The 17,658-nt window shown below is 41.6% G+C and overlaps 1 protein-coding gene across 1 annotated transcript in view; it reads right to left on the bottom strand.

Moving 5' to 3' along the window:
* The window catches only part of Ror2 (ROR family WNT receptor 2), a 239,964-nt gene that overhangs the window by 13,475 nt on the left and 208,831 nt on the right, over positions 1–17,658 (bottom strand). The window contains exons 3-5 of the mRNA XM_004870050.3: positions 14,084–14,371; positions 13,252–13,282; positions 77–204 (exon numbers count right to left, since the gene is read on the bottom strand). Coding sequence (XP_004870107.1) covers positions 77–204; positions 13,252–13,282; positions 14,084–14,371 — 447 coding nt within the window. The remainder of the gene's footprint in view (positions 1–76; positions 205–13,251; positions 13,283–14,083; positions 14,372–17,658) is intronic.

Consider the following 17,658-nt stretch of genomic DNA (forward strand, 5'->3'; position numbering starts at 1 on the left):
CAAGTGGCGATTCTCTGTGCAGACAGCAGCCTGCACATGTGTTTGTGGTTTCACGGAAAGGGTTTATGGCTCCCACCTGTGATTCGGTTCTCAATCTCCCCTTGCATCTGGAGAGAGTCTACATAAATGGTCCGATTCCCAATGAAGCGTGCACAGGCAATTCCCCGGTAAGGCTGGCAGAATCCATCTTCCTGGTAGTCATCCCTGGTGAAAACACAAAGTCTGTAAGTGTGCTAGGAAGTGCCATGTCTTCCTGATGATTTTTTTTTATCCAGCATTATACAATTCAACCATATTGTTATTTGGTATTTATCTAAATGAGTTGAAAACTCAAATCTACACAGAAACCTGCACACAGAGGTTTACACAGAGAGGTTTATAGCAGCTTTGTTCATAATGCCAAAACATGGAAGGAACTAAGATGCATTTCAGTAGGCAAATGAATAAACAATTTTGATACATCCAGACAATAGCCTATATTCAACACTGATAAGAAATGAGCTATCAAGTCACAAAAAGACAAGGAAGGAATTTCAATGCACATTACTATCTGGAAAGGTTATGTGCTATATGATTCTAAATATGTAACACTCTGGAAAAGGCAAAATTATGGAGAGAGTGAAAAGATCAATGTTTGCCAGTGGCACAGGGGAAAGATAAATAGGAGTACAGAAGAGTTTTAAGGCAGGAAAACTACTATGAATGATACCAGAGTGGTGGATATGTTCAGTGTACATTGGTCAAAACCCACACAAGGTAAACCACAAACAGTGAGCCCAAATGTAGCTTACTGAATTTAGCTTACAATAATCTTCAGTATTGGCTCACCAATTAAATTTAATAGGAGTGTTTGTGAGGAGAGTAAGAAGTACAGGGAACTCTGAAACTTTCTGTTCAGTTTTTCTGCAAATGTAAAACAGCTCTAAAAGAGCCCATTGGGGAAAACAAATTTTTAATGTATCTTTAAGGCACAGAAAAGACTCCTTACTAGTGAAGATGGGTTGTCAAGGTGCCTTCTGTGAATACATGGACAGGCAGGTGTTACATATGTGTACACAACACACATAACTAGGAATACGAATCATTTCTTCTTACCCTTGAGTCTACACCAGAGATATTACAGCACATCCCTGCAAACCTCCTGCACTTGAAAACAAAGATTTTATGAAAATGATGATAATCCATAAGATGTGTCCTATCATTACATCATAGGAGAGAAATTTTTGAAAAGGTGAAAAGCAATACACAATGTATCTTCTGCCACATTCAAAGGCAACAGAGAAATTCCAGAAACTAGCCCTCATGCTCTTGCAAGCTGAGATGCACATTTATGACATATGGAGATGTGACCTGGCTTCTGAGGTGGGCAGGGAGCAGGTATGGCACACAGCGGAGGTCTGAGAGGAGTTCGAGACAGCAGGATACTCTCTCTTGTCCTGTAGTCCAGCTTCCCTGGTCCCATGAGGACAGCCTGCACTGACATGAAAGGGACCTGGTCCTCTTTCAAGTACCCAGGCTGGAAGCTGTGCTAAAATCTCTTCTGCAGAGCTTGCCAGTTCGGCTTCAGCCAGCGAAATCCACCCTACAAGTCCCCAGCTGTGCTGCACAGTGGCCCTTGGGGCCAGCGGTCGGGACTGCCATTTGCAGGGGCAGAGTGGAGGGGCTGGGCTCCTGGGATGGCCTCTGCTGGGTCCCTCAGGGCTGTACCTCAGTAGCTTGTTTTCTAGCAAGTCTGGAGCCAATCCCATGAGGGAGAACACTTATCTCGTGTCACCCGCAGATGGAGTCTGGGCCCATGGGCCATATGGATGGTGTTCAATTTACCCAAATGGACTTAAGCTCCCTGTCAGAGCTGTCACAAAGGCTGGCCACTTGCAAGAGACAAAGGATCCTACTGTGACAGTGTCCCTTTTGTGCTTCCCCGCTCTGCTATCCTCTCAAATCCCTGAAGAAAGGTCTTTTTTCAAAGAAAAGAACTTGCAACCATCAATAACCTAATTAGGGACTTTTGGTGTCAGCATGAGAGGGATTCCTTTCTGTCAGGCTCACTAGCCGTTATTTCTTTGGAGTCCTTAAATGTAGTTTAAAATAGGTAAGCACAAGTGTGAGCACCATCTGTACCACCTTCACCCTCTCTGGGCTGAAAGCACCAATATAAATGATGTGCCTATACCCTGGCATGTGTGGCAGGGTCACTGAGATACACATGGCTAGATCAACACACATGAGCTCTGGCCAGAGTGTGAGGCTCCATTCACTCGGGGTGAACCCACAAGAAGTGATTTCTCTTCTTTCCTGACAGAACCAGGGGAAGAGACAGGCAACTCTGGCTGCTGCAGGCTGCTCCCTAAGCACTGTCTGAAGCCACAGAGTGGAGACAACAGTGGGGGTGAGGGGCAGCTGGCCAGGGCTGCTAAGAAAGGACTCGGACCCTCACACTTGGCTCCCATGCACCCTTCTCCGTGGGCTTCCAGCCTGAATTTCAGAGAATGTAAAAAACACTGAACAAGACTAGTGGAAAGATGTCCTTTTAGGTGTTTGAGTTTTGAGAACACAAGTAGGAATTACTTTCTCTCTTTTTCTTTTTCGTTTTTTTTTTGTACCAGGAATCGAACTCAAGGAATTACTTTCTACTTTCAAACAGAATTATGTTTTATCATCATTCAACTTGAAAACCCCTGCCCTTCTAATGGCGCCATGATGGATAAGCAGCTTCTGCATCAGGAAGTTATGATAAGGAGGAAAGAGGTAAATAACTATAATTGCAGGTAAGAAGACTCAACGGGAGAGGGGCTGGAGGCTGGGGTGGGGGGCAGGAAGGAACTGTCCTGCAATGGGAAGTATTCCTCCACAAGGGCTGAGAATGTGGGGGTGCTGATCCACAGCCTCCCCACTACGTGCATGCTGAAAATAAACATCAGCAGAAGCTAGGCTTGGATCAATTCCCTTAATGACATTAAGGGAAACAAAGGATCTTTTGAAACTGAAAACTTATCAGTGTCAACATTCAAATGTAGTTACATATTGTATAGGAGTTAAACATTTTTCCCACAGAGCAGTTTTTTGTTAAATCATTCTCATAATTGTTCTTCTTTTGAGGGATTCTATCCGTAATAAATAGACTGCCTGCTTGAGCAAAGCAGAAGGTCCAAAACCTTCCACAGAGCAAGAGGGAAAATAAGGACTAAAAGGTATAGTAGATAATGTGAAATAGGAAGCAAAGGGGCAAAGGGGAAGGAAGTGGGAGGGGTAGGGGAAAGGAAAGAAGGGAATGGAATTAATATGAGAAAATGGAAAAATGGAAACAAAGTCTTTGTAAATAGGGAGGGATGGAGGGGTTGAAGCGAGGGCAGGGGAAGGGGGAAAAATAAGAACCAAGAGTGAATATGTAAAGGTGTAAATTTCCAATGATGAATGTCATTATATTGTATACCTAAAATGTATCAATAAAATAAAATTTTAAAAAAATCTAAAAAAGAAAAAAAAAGAGGACAAAGAGCAAATAGCAAAGCTGAAAAAGGTCAAAGTGCATAAGCTCAAGGGTGTCTGATAGTAATCTAACGTACTGCAGTTACAGACCTTGCCACCCTTCACAGACAGATGACAACATCCTGAGCAGTGTCATAGTGAAAAGGTAAAATCCACAAGTACAATTGGAAAATGTATCCTAGAAAAATGTATCTTATCCTAGAAATCAACAGAACTAAACAGAAATAATGAGTGAAGAAACTGAAGAGTATACAACCCTTGAGCGTCACTCTGCCCTACTGGACATCTGTAGAACAACAGATACCCCAACCTGGGTAGGAGATATACCCCTGCAGTACACAGGGACATGGTTAGGACTCCCCAAGAAAACGAAAAAGTCCAAAAGATATTAAGGTGACAATTTTAAAAACTGGAACACTAATAGCAGTGTATTCTGAAATTGATGCTATTGTTATGCAAGATGATTATCTTTGATCTTAGAAAATAAACACTGAAATATTAAGGGGTATCTTTACTTACTATGGAATTTAAGGAGAGCTTTGAAAACAGAACCTATCATAACAAGTTAGCACTGAGAAAAAAAGAAGGGCTTCCTTCCTCCTTCAGGATGTACTGGATTGAGTTAAACTTGACAGGGTTGATGATGTCGTGGATTTAATATGAATCAAATGCTAAATCAGCCTTTTGCCCAAGTGTGTTCATTTACCAATAGCAAAGGAGTATGGTTTTTCCTGAAGCCACTTTTAATTACTGGCTTGTCAGGTGGCAGTTTTACTAGTTTTTTTCTAGTGCTATTTTCCTGTAATCAGAATAGCAATGGAAAGAGCTGGACATAGAAGACACCAAGTTCCCTTCACACAGGCTCACTGGGTGATGCCATGCGGGTCACTCCTTCTATAGTTCACCACATGAGTCTGCCGATAAGGAGATGAGGTGGACTTGGAAATGGAGATTTCAGGTTTGTCAAGAGCATGAAAGAATGGCAGAAACCTTGGAACTGCCTGGTGTTAAGTCAGAAAATAGGAGGGCTCAAGACATGGCCTGAAGAAAAGTGATTTCCCACAGGGCAAGAATTAGTATTCAATTGTCCAAAAGAACATGCTTTCTTGACACAGCACAGTATGCATGCACCCACTTATGGGCCACAGGCTTGGCCAGGAAATACAGGGCTGATGAGAGCTCTGATGCTGAGCTTCCAGGGAGTGCCCACCTTGCCATGCTGCTTCACCCCACCCCAGCCCTGTGAGCTACACACATGGACAGTCCTCTGGTAGTGAAATGGAGTTATCTGTAATTCCAAGGAGCAGAAACAAAACAAAACCCACATACGAAATGGGAGACTGTAGCCTGGCATCAATCCCCTGGACAGTGCCCAAACCACTGCCTGAGGGAGTTACAGAGTAACTGTCTCTGGGCCTGAACCAGTAGGGAAACCCCCTCTCTAGGCACACACCCTCCTCACCCTCCACTGAACGCAGATGCAAGGCAAACAGGGCTCTGATGGATCTCATTCCCTTAGCCTCCTGGGACACCAGACCATGTGCTGAAGTTACAGGCACCACCAACACCTGAGCCTGTGGACTTGCAAGGGCAGTGGATGGGGAAGACTCATTCCTGTCACTGTGTCAACTCTACATTTACATGTGCAAGACACATTGACTGACCAGTAAGGACAGGACAGGGGCTGTGTGCACTGCTAAGCAACGCAACTGGCCCAAGACAGAAGTCCCTGAGCAGCTTATACTGGGCATCCCAGGAACACAGCACTCGTAGACTGTTCAATGTCATTGGCTGACCGTTTTCCTTCTTTTGTTTTTGTTTTGATCAACTTTCAGAGATATCATAAACATGTCATTAAAAGGGAGGGGCCAATCTACTGAAATAGAACCATAATCAACAGGAGAAAGAAAAGTCACCATCACAGAAAGAGGACCCCAGTGGGCTGGTGCCTCAAATCAAAGCCTGTCCTTGTGTGACAAAATCAACTGACAGAGAATAGAAGGGCAGTAACAAAAGGCAGGGAGAAAGTGGATTGAGGAGATGTGGGTCACAGCACACGAAATTTCAGTTAGGTAGGAAGAATAAGGTCAAATGATCTACTATATTACATGGTGACTACTGTTAATGACAATGTATTGAAGACAGCTAAGAGACTAGATATTAGTGTTCTTATTACAAAAGAAGTATGTGAGGTAATGCTAATTAACTTGATTTAGCTATTCTGCAATGTATGTATATAAAGACATCATGTTGGATACCACATATATACATGTATATATACTCAGTTTGATTTCCTTGCTGCTGGAGATCGAACCCAAGGCCTTGTGTATATGCTAAGCACACACTCTACTCACTGCGCTACAGTCTAGTTCTTATTTACTAGTTAGAAAAAATAAATTACCTTAAAAAAGTAATCTGCCAGTGCACAGTCAGTAGTTGAATCCAGCAGTGCATTAAAAGAATAATTCTGACTTAATGAGTGGGTTTCAGTCTAAAGCTATTAGAGCAGTTAAGTTATTCAGTTGATACGAAGTCTATCACTGTTATACTTTAAATATGCACTTTCCTGTGAAGATTCATATATTGAGGGCTTGATCCCTAACGCAACAATATTCAAAGGTGGAGCCCTAAGGTATGATTATATCATGAGGGCTTTAAGTTCATCAGTGAATTACTCTACTGATGAGATCAGAATTTGATGGCATTATTGGGAGGTGACAGAAATAGGAGAAGGGGCCTAGTTGAAGGGCATACATCTCGCAAGTGCGACCTTGGGCTCATTCCTTCCTTTTGGGCTCTTTCCTCTCTCTTTGATTCCTAGCCTCCATAAGCAGCTCAGCTTTCCCCTGCCACACCTTTTTACTTCTCAACAGGCCTAAAAGCAATGGTGCCAGCTGACCACGGCCATGGATCTCTGAAACTATAGCCAGAATAAACCTTGCCTCTTTTACTTTTGCCAGGTGTTTTCTCAGTGTCTGAAAGCTAAAACAATGTAACAGAATATGTGTGAAAGAAGAAAATGTATAGAGTTAGCTTTGCATCTGTTCTCATTTGTGACAACCAATGTGTAAAGTATGAACTGAAAAAGAGAAAAATACAGGCTTCAGCATGGTTTTGAAAGTTCTAGGTAGTGTCATAAAACAAGAAAAGGGAATAACTGCTAGGGCTTAGAAAAAGTAAGCCAAAGTCTTATTTTTTGTAGATGTTACTTCCTCTATAGGAAAAAAATGGTGCAGAAAAAAATTAAATAGTAATAAAAGTTCAACAAAATTATTTGGTATAATATCAGTGCCAAAAATTCTATGCCTTCCTCAACTACCATCAGCATAAAATTAAAAATAAAATTTGGAAGAAATAATAACATTATCATTAGCAGAATCAATGATCCATCTGGAAATGTATATAAGACAAGATGTGTCAGACCTTGATGGAGAAAATTATAAAACTTTAGTGAATGGGGCACAGAAAAATTAAAGAAATATGACCACTCCCAGCACTGAAAAGAAAAAGAAATACGAAACCAAGACTAAAAACAGAATCAATTCTGTCATAATCAATGAGCTTCTATACAATTCCAATAAAAATAGAAATATAAAATTCATATAGGAAGAATGAAAAGCAAGTAACTTTAGGAAAATAAATAGTATTGATCAGCTCAAGCTACCATAACAAATACTACAGACTTGCGAGGCTTAAACAGCAGAAATATATGTTTTTTCACACTTTTGGATGCCAAGTCTGAGATGCCAACCAGGCAGTGGCTCTATTCTTGCCTGACCAATGGTTGCCTTCTAGCTGGGTTCTCACATGATATGTGAAAGATTCTGATGTCTCTTCTCCTTTACAAAGACAACAGTTCTACCAGATCAGCACTATGGCCTTTCTAACCACATTTAATCTTACTTCCCTTTTTCTGATAAAATAAATATGTTGGGTTAGGGCTTCAACGTATGAACTGGGGCACAGGTTAGCCCATAGCACTAAGCAAGGGGATCTTCTCCTACTTATGGCAATCATATACTACAAAGCTACATTGTGAAAATGTTGTTGTGTTACTTCAGGACCAAAAGTTGTTGGAATTAAATATAGAACCTATTTAATTGAGAACAGGCAGACCCATATGTATAGAAATTTCATGTATGACAGAAGTGATATTAAATTTAATGATTACAGATGACATAATATGTTAGGTGATGCCAAGGCACTAGGCTATGTGTACAGAAAAACATTACAGCAGAATATGAGCTTATAATAGCATAAAAATCAATTCTAGATGGAACAAACACTATATAAACAATTATATCCAAAAAATATTCTAAAACTCTTGCAAAAGAGTAAGAAAAAGACAAATGTCCTAGGAGAAAATAGACAAAGTATAATCTACTTATGGTTATTTATGGTACTTATTTTTCATAAAGTCATCACAAAGACTAAATTAGTGAAAACTGAGCCATGGCTCCCAGACAAAATACAGAGTTTGTTTTCAGCAAAGTGGTAGTCACAGTATTTTCTTCAACCAGACAATACATAACTGTTTTATGGGTATTTCTGTTTAAAGACACTGTGTCGAATTTATGTGATTGACTGGTTAGCACTGAACCCGCTGCCAGCAGTGCTATAACTCATGCCTGAACAAAGGTCACCTAACACACATATTTCTTCTCAGATTATCACAGCCTCCTTGTGCTCCAGATGGATAAACAGCACTTTGGCACTATGCTGGGAGCCACTTAAAACTGGGAAATAATCAACAAAAAGCACACAACAATGAAAAATGTGACATTAAATAGACCCCCAAAAAGGATACCTGTTTACAGTCTGAGGACTGGAACCAAGAGTCGTATTCTTCGACTCCAAATGAGGAAGCATGTGCCAGGTGATTCCAATTTTTCACCACTCTATGCATGTCCGTGAATGACCATGAAAACATCCCAAATGTTCATTTTTAGGTTATAAATAAACTTTAAAGCGAGTAAGTGAATTTGTAACTATGACTTAAGTCATGAGGATAGGCTGTATATAAACAGGCAATATAACAGCTATTAAACCAACAAGATGATCAATTTCACAGTTAACTGGTGAAATCTAATATAAAATTACCATAAATCTGGTGCAGGACATTGGCAAAATCTTAAGCTCTGATAATACCATCTGCTAGACATCAGGGGAAATGATGGCCTTCATGTTACCGATAGGACTATGAACTTCTTAGCCATGGTGGAAGGTGATGGGGCTCCTCCTGGGAGGGGACATGCACCCCTACAGGTCCATTCACGATCCCTGTCCTCAGAGGACTCGCACCCTGAGATGCAAGGAGAAGCAGGCCCCAGGTCTTCTGTTGTGTCAGTGACAGTGAACTCTCTTCCTGAGCAGGCAGTGAGTGATTATATCTGCACTGAACCACAGATCTGAAAATTGAGTACTAGATAAAATGCATGTGGGTTATATGGAGTTTTAGATTGGAAAACCTTCCCCACCCACATCAAAAATCTGGTTCTGTGCCACTCACAAGAGATCTGCATAAAACAGAACACAAAAAGATTTTTTTTTTTAAATGTGGGGCAGGGGTTAAAAAAACCAGTCTCCAGTAAATGCAAGTAAAATAAAGCAGATATCACAATTTATTCAAAATTGAATTCAAAGCAAAAAGCATCAAAAGGGACTGTTGAACAACAACAAAAACGATACAGAGCCTCAAAACTAAAGATAGGGACACAGGCACAAAATATTAAAAATTTGAAAACAGAAATGGGCAAACCCAGTACAAGTATGGACGACTCTCACACATTTTCAAATATCTATAACTCATGTGGAGAAATAATATACTTTTGGTGACACATTTAATGTACCTGATCTAATACATGAATCAAGGGATGTGAAGCTACCATCAGAGCACATTTATTTTTGGGAATAACAGAAAATATTTGGAAAAACTGACTGTAGCGAATTAGCCACAAAGAAAGTCTGAAGAAGTTATCAAGAGTAAAATAAAAAAGGCCCAAATCCACTGATAATAATGCAACAAAAACCAGGAAACAATAACAATTTCGAGGAAGTGAAGGAATTCTTTAGCAAGATACAACATGAAAACTTATTTAAGTAACAGAAGAATTCTAACTTCTATATGACCAAGAAATAAGATATAAGTAATTATTAAAAATCATTAAGAAACAATGTAAAGGGAAAATGGTCAAAAAGAACTAATAAGGAAACAGGACTTATAAGTACCGAGAAACATGGATTCACATTGTCAGTCTCACTAGTAATGGGAAAATGGGGAGGAAAGCAGGCATGACAACATTCTTTCTCCTTTCAGAGTGGCAAAAATTCAATTTCTGAAGTTGTTATGAAATCATCTTATGAAAGAAAAGGAAAAATGTGGTCTCATGTCACGGCAGTGAAGCACCCTGTGAACAATCCTTTTCCACAGAGGACACGTTCCAAGCCTCCTATGTTCGGATTATGGGGGCGTGACAGCTGACCAGCTGTTAGTAGGCAGGGTCCAGTGGGAAGAGTTGGGTCACTGCCTGTGATCTGGAAGAGTAAATCTCCCTTCCCAGCTCCTCCCTTGACTTTGACTTCTGGCTGCTATGGTGTGAGGGGCTTTCATCTACCACACCCACTTCTGCCTGGAGCTGGCTGACCATGTAAGGACTGAAGTTTCTAAAACTCTCCTCCTTTAAGTTGCGAGTGCTGGGCATTTTATCCCAACGACAAGGAAAATGACTGAGACAATCTCAAACCTCATGTGTGCTCATTTTTTTCCTTTAGGTACATACCCATGATAAAGTTTAATTTATAAATGAAGCACAATAAGAGCTTAACACAGTAATAATAAAATGTAACAATGATGAGATATTATAATAAAGGTTATGTGAATGTAGTATCTGTGTCTCAAAATATTGTACTTGCATTTTTTAACTTAAAAGGAGTGCTTTACATTTTCTCTTTGGCATTCCAAATTGCCAGGAACACTACTCCTGTGCTTTGTGATGATTATTAAGTAAAATAAGGATCAAACACAAGCACTGTGGTACCCACACAGTCAATCTGATAACCAAGATGGCCCTGAAGTGACTAATGGGTAGAGAACATACATTGCATGAATATGCTAGAGGGCTCACTATGTCCTAGGTGAGATGGAGCAGGACAGGAAGGGAGTTCATCACCCAACTCAGAAGGGTTCACAACTTAGAATGTAATGATTATTTATTTCTGTAATTTTTCACTTAATATCTTCAGACTTGATCCAGGGTAATTAAAGCTTTGGAAAGTAAAGCTGTGGATAAGGGGTGACTAAGGTGAATCATACATATCCCTAAGCATGCTTCACTGTTAGAATCTGTAGTCCTCAGGTCTCTGGGGACATGGCAGGGGGACTGCTGCAGCACTGCTGGTGGGCATGACAGAATTCACACTGCTACAGCAATGGTCACGTTCCTGCACAAGTCCAGAGAGAGGGAAGAAGAACGCCAGGGAAATTAAAAATTCACTGACAAGGAAAGGTCGAAGATATTTAAGAATATTGTTAATGAAATATGTAAACAGATATGAAAGTAAAAAGAAGTGAGAAGATGTATTTCCCTGGGTACACGTATATACCAAGTGCTACAAAAGCCCCTGGATGGCCCACCCTGTGTCAGGGGAAACACTGGCCAGGCAAAGGCCCAGGGAACAGCAGTCATAGGAGCTTTTGCTGTACTGCAACTATCTGAATTACTGACTAGAATGTGTCAATTTAATTCATACCTTGAAACAAGAAGGAAATCAACAGCAACATGGTGTGAAATGTTCTATATAAGTAATTATATATATATAATCATCATATAAATATATGAAAATATTTTAATTATAAATTACAATTTTATAATTATGTGAACAAGTTATATTTGTATAATTATACATAAATAAATCATAATAGTATATACATATAATGATATGCATATACATGTGTATGCATGTATTTTTGAAGTTCTGGGCACTGAACTCAGGGCCTCACACATTCTAGGCAATCACTCTACCCCTGAGCTCCACCCTTACTTAGCTCCTGGTATATTTATAACAGCCTATGTTATAAACTTATAAACAGTATATTTTTAGTATAAACATATGTATAAACACAAGAAAAATTAATAAATCAGCTTTGGAAACGACTTAGCATTTTCCAAAGCCTCCTCTATGTGCCTGTGATGTAGTCTTAGTCCCAAGCATCCTCTGCAGGAATAATTATTAAGAAGTTGCTCTGGCACTGCTCCTTTGATTCTTAAGACTCTGCCTCTTGCAAGTAGATGCTGATGTGCACAAAGATGAACCTGCCCTACACTCAGCCCATCACGGCACTGTGGCACACCACTGGGTGGTTAATGGTCCAAGACACTAGGGGCTAGGAGTCAAGGAGGACTGCACAGGTCCCAGACTACACGTTCCTGCTATTGTGCAGAACATCTGAAAGTGAAGCACTTGCTCTCCAGTGCGGCTGTGTAGGACACGAAGGGACTCTAAGTCACTGTGCTTCTCATGCATAAACAGTGAAACACGTAATTCTCCATGCATACAGTGACAGCAACTAGCAGTGCAGAGAATCTCCCAGCATGACTGGGGTGACAGTGGGATGACACTGCACTGGGAAATAAGGTAACCAAGTCTAAAACCAGATTTTCAGCAGTGTACTAAGGAGCCATGAGCTTGACTGTATATCTCAGTCTCCCATCTGTAATGCAGGTTGAAGCCCCAGCTACAGAGGGTGTCCAGAGGCTCAGTGGGCACAGATTTATACACTGCTGGGTGGAGATGTAGCCCAGTGGTTGTGCTCTACCACTGTATTAGTCACTTTCTCATCACTGGGACAAAATACATGACACCTACAACTTAAAGGTGGAGAGGTTTGTTTGGCTCGTGGTTAGATTTTAGCTCTAAACATCCCCCAAAAGTCTCATATGTCAGAGGTCAGGCTTTGGGAAGGTGATCGGATGATGGGGCACTGCACTCACTGTGGGCGGAGGAGTTCACAGCTGAGTGTGATGTTAGGAGGCAGGGCCCAGTTGGAAAAAATAGGTCACAGAGGCCATGACCTGGAAGGGTCTATTCTTGTCCCTGACCCCTTCCAACCCTCTGTCTGCTTCCTGGCTGCTGTGAGTTGAACAGTTTTTCTCTGGTTTGCCACTTCAGCCTTGGAGCCAACAGACCATAGACTGAATTCTCTGAAACCATGAGTCAAACAAACCTTTCCTCCTTTAAGTTGTGGGTGTCCGGTATTTTGTCCCAGTGATGAGAAGGCGACTAAGACAGCGGTAGAGCACTTGCCTAGCATGTGCAAAGACTTGAGTTTGATCCACAGCACAAGAAATACAGGAAGCCAGGAAGGTAGAAAGAGAGAAAGGGGAAGTGCAGATATGTAGGGCTGGGATTTCACAGTACAAATGCCTCTTTGCTGGCAAATGTCTTCATGAACAGGAACCATGGCCTTGACGATCTGCTGTGTATGTTTATACTTCATTCAGTTGCCCTTTAAGGTCATGCTCACTGAAAGCAATTAACAACTTTTGTTTTTATGACAAAAACATGGAAAATGTTCTTATACAAAACATGGAAAATGTAAAAGTTTCCCAGCCCCAAATAAGCATGCTGCCATCTCGTGTGAAGCCCAGCCATTTGCTAGCAAATCCGGCAAAGTATTGAGTATGCTGGCTCTGAAACCTTCATTCTTATGTAACAGAAACCCCCAGAGCATCAGAAAATGGCCTGAGGAAAGCAGATACTTACTGAAAGTTATGATTTGGGCTGTGCGTTGGACCTGAAAGGACAAAACAGAGAGAAGTTACTAAGAGCTCAAGACCTGGAATAACTGTCCTCAAGCTAATAGTAATCAGGACATGAGTCCAGGGGCTCATTTGTAGTGGTTGTCTTCAGCTTCGGCTCTGCTCTGCTTGTGAGGAGTCACCAAAGATGCCAGAAAGGGAAGGGAAGGGCTGCTTACTGTATATGCACATACTCTGAGAAATAATTTTGGTATTTTTGTTCTCCTTTCTCCCTTTCCTTGTCTAAGATCTATACACAAGAGCTGTATGGTTTTATGAACTGGAGTGGCACAGGCTTGGGGCATTCATTGCCTAGCCCTTCCCACAACTGGGACTAAAGGACACATTCCTTCCTGTCATGCATTCCTTCATTACATGTGACAAGCTCAGAAGTTCAAAGCTGTCATCACTATGCCCTCCCAGCTCAGCTACACCAGGTGTGAATGGGACCCAGCAGGCAGAGCCTGGCAGAGGCTGTGGCTGGCCAGCTCGGGCCAATACAGCAGACACCAGACCTCTGGTCTCCAGGACCCACTCACCTTGTGCGTATGCAGTTCTCCTCTCCAGTCTGGGTTTACTGACCACTCCATCTGTGTCTATTTTCTTTCAGTACTAGTAAATGGGTAACAGAGCAAGCTAGATTCTCATTCACAAGGAGAAAAGCCTTGAGGAATGGTTTTATTGATTTCCTCTCATGTTAACGTGTGTATTTAATTTCAAACATCAAATTAATCTCTTGCTCACTGTCTGTGAATGTTCCAGTCTGTTAACCCACAAGCCTTTGCCTCCTGACTCACCGAGCCGCACATAGAGGACTCCGGTAGCAGTAATGGTCTTCACTCCATTGGTGGCCACACATTGGTAGTAGCCAGTGTCTGTTGTATCCAGGTCCTGGATCCTCAGTCGAGAGCCATATTCTGTCTTTCGGATGATGATCCTCCTGGGCTCCTGCACGACTGGAGCATCGTTCTTCAGCCACCGCACATTGGGGGGTGGGTTTCCTGCCACCTTGCAGTGCAGAACTGCTGTCTGGCCTTGGACAATGGTGATGTTGTTTACTGGCTCCAGAAAATTCAGAAAGTAACCTGCCAAGGAGAGGGGTCACAAGAGAGCAAATATCAGCAGAGGCTGGGAGGCCCTGGGGCTCCTGTATGAACTGCTGTGGTGGGGAGGTTTCCATTTTCCCTCATCTACATGCACACAGCTAACTCCTGTTGTAGACAACAACTGCACTGCATTCTAGGATGCTGCCGTGAACACTGAGTTAGTGATCATAACCTGCAGGGGGAAATCGACGGTCAGTTTCCTGCAGCCTTTGGTCACAATGTTTTGTCAACTGATTAAGACACAACTTGTTTCTGCCGAAAGACTCCTTATTTAACACACATTGTCAATTCATTCTCATAGAGCTCATAGTCAACAGCACGATAACTCATGTCTGAACAAAGTCCCTTTAACATACACATTTTCTACGGAAGGCACATCACAGATTACACTCACTGGACACCACTTCAGCACTGTGCCTGGGGGTTCTTTTAAACATAGGAATCATCAACAATAAAGGACAAAACTGCCAACAGTGTGACATTAAATACGCCAAGAAAAGGATGCACATTCACAGCATGAAAGAGGAAACCAGGAAGAGTGTCACATTGTTCAGCTACAATTGGGAGTGTAGGTCTTCGATATCCCCGTGAAAGACTGCAAGAACATGAATACTGACCTGGGCTGAAAACACATTCGACATGTTTGGTGAACTTCAACTGCATAATCCACAAAGAATGAGGCTCAAGTGTACTTCTCTTTCCAAATGCTAACCCTAACCTGGGCTGGTCAGGACGATGTAAATTCCATACCTGCTTAACCACAAAGCCGCATTAAATAGAATATAAAAGAAAATGTGTAGCGAAACACAGTTATCCCCCAGCAAGCACACTATTGTCCTATAACTAGAACAGAACCAATACCAAGGAGACCAGAGGCTCTGTTCTGCTGTTCCCTGGTCAGGAGCAGGGCAGGGCTCACATATTTGAGGGCAGACAGGGCCTGATAGTACCCGACCTAGGGAGCACGCAGAGCTATTCTTAAGGAAGGAACTGGAAATGCCACATCCTTGGGCATGGAGACTCCAGCCAGACAAGGTCAGGAGTTTAAGCTCCAGGGAGCATGAGAGAAAGTCTGAAGGGGAGAGGAAAATTGGTATATGAATATGTGTGCACACTTGTGTGCACATGTAAGTGTGCATCTGTATGTGTGTGTGCACATGTGGTATGTATACATATATGCACGTATGGTCTTTGTGTGCATATACTTGGACGATGTGGTCCAGGGATTCTCTCTCAAGACAAACAAGAAAAATGAACTTCTACAACAGTGTAAGGAAAACTAATGTTAGATAACACAACTGATCATGAGCAGGTGAATTTATGTGAGACAAAATTAATATATTAATCCAAAGCAATTTTAAAAGAGGTACAATTTCCTTATATAAGATGGCAGAGTGCCTGCAACAGACCTGTACACATCCTCCCATATATTTTAAAGTCATCTCTAAATTGCTTCTAATACCTAAGATAATGTAAATGCTTAGAAATAGTTGTTAAATTGTTTAGGGAATAACAAGAAAAAAGTCTACACATGCTCCATACAGACACAGTTTTTTGCTTTAACATTTCAATCTACAGTTGGTTGAATCTACAGATGCAAAACCCATGGGTACAGGACGCTGGCTGCACATTCACGTTCTGAACTTTTGGCTTGTTTTTCGGTTGGCCCCAATCCTTTCTTCTAGAATGAAGTTAGAAGATGGTGTTTGTCTATCTTAGCTTATTTAGTTGAAAAATTTAAGGACTTCTAGTGGCTCCTGTAGCTGAGAAACATTGTTGGATGGCCACTGGCCCCAGATGTTGAGTGGGAGCAGGTGGATTTCAAGATGAGAGGGTGGTCTTCAGTCATAGGAGCTATCTGCAAAGGAGTCACTAACAGACCACTATTTATGATTATTATTAGCAACATCACTAGGTTCCACCTTGACTGCCTCCTAGTCAACCTTTTTATTTTTATTTTCAGACAAGGTCTCACTAAGTGGCGTAGTCTGGGCTCAGACTTGCAGTCCTCCTGTCTCAACCTCTCACAATGCCACAAGCCTAGCTCCAACTATTTCTTACTGTACTCACGGGATCATGTTGTAGAAGGTAATTCTTATGGATTACTGGAATCCTGGAGCTGGAAGGTAACTGAAATACTGACAATGCTTAGAAAGGCTGATCCACAGGATACAATTCTCGATGTACACTCTTTATTAATTCAACCACACAAATGCCACACTGGAAGCACTGTGTTCCTGTATTCTAGACTACTTCAACTTTGTTGAACACAAGATCTAATCTGATTTGACCACGCAAAGCAGATATAACTTGGGCTGCCCAACTCAACACATCATTTTCCATGCTCTGGCCAGACCAGGTTCACAGTAAAACTGAAAAGAATTTTCCTAAATCGCTGCAGTTATCCTGGGAGGTGCTAATGAAATGCACATAAAAAATCTTCCCAGCTGAGAATGGACCAGAGTGGGGTCTTTCCAGGATGACACCCAAATCCCAACCCAGGCCCAGAATCAGCGACCTTCAAGCTTCAATGAAAGCTCAGTGGGACCAAAACCATTGACTGATAATTAGGGAACTTGACATATTTACAGCTCACTCACTTGATACGTAAGCCTCCATGAAGAAACCCTCCTCACTTTTCTTCCCACCCTTTTTCCCAGTGGAGGAGATCCTCATTCTCTCTAGACCATACCAAGCTGGTTGGTACTCATTGCTCAGGTGGCCAGGAGCACTCTTTCTCCACAAGTCTTTGCCATTTCTCAAGGATCCAGTCTCTCCTAAACGCCGCCACTCCACAGAAGTAGTTCCATGGCTGCTCCATCTAAGACAAGCTCCATTCACACCCTATAGTAATCTAATGGCCTGTTGCTAGAGCAGCATCACATTTGCTAAATGGTGATGAATGAAGTACATTTGGACAAGAAGAATAACACCTGTTACTCTCAGGAATTTTTTTTCTCTAGATTTTAAGATCACTTCAGTGACTTCCATTTAGAAAACAGGGTTTTGAAGGGTAGAGACTTGCATGTACAAAAAAGTGGCCATCTGGATAATACTGAGGAAGCACAGTACATGTCTCTATGTCCGACCTACTGCAGGTCTACTCAGCAGAGCTTTCTAATTTTCTTCATACAGATCTTTGCATCCTTTTTCAAGTGGATTTCTAGCTATTTCTCTTTCCTATGGTAAATTTTGCTTCATTTCTATTATTTTTGTGCTTTAGGGATATAGAAAAACTGTAAGAAAGCAATTTTCTATATATTGTA

This window comes from Heterocephalus glaber, unplaced genomic scaffold (genome assembly GCF_053883595.1).
Source record: "Heterocephalus glaber isolate CG9 unplaced genomic scaffold, H.glaber_assembly_v1.0 deba00000621, whole genome shotgun sequence".
NCBI classification, from domain to species: Eukaryota; Metazoa; Chordata; class Mammalia; order Rodentia; family Bathyergidae; genus Heterocephalus; species Heterocephalus glaber.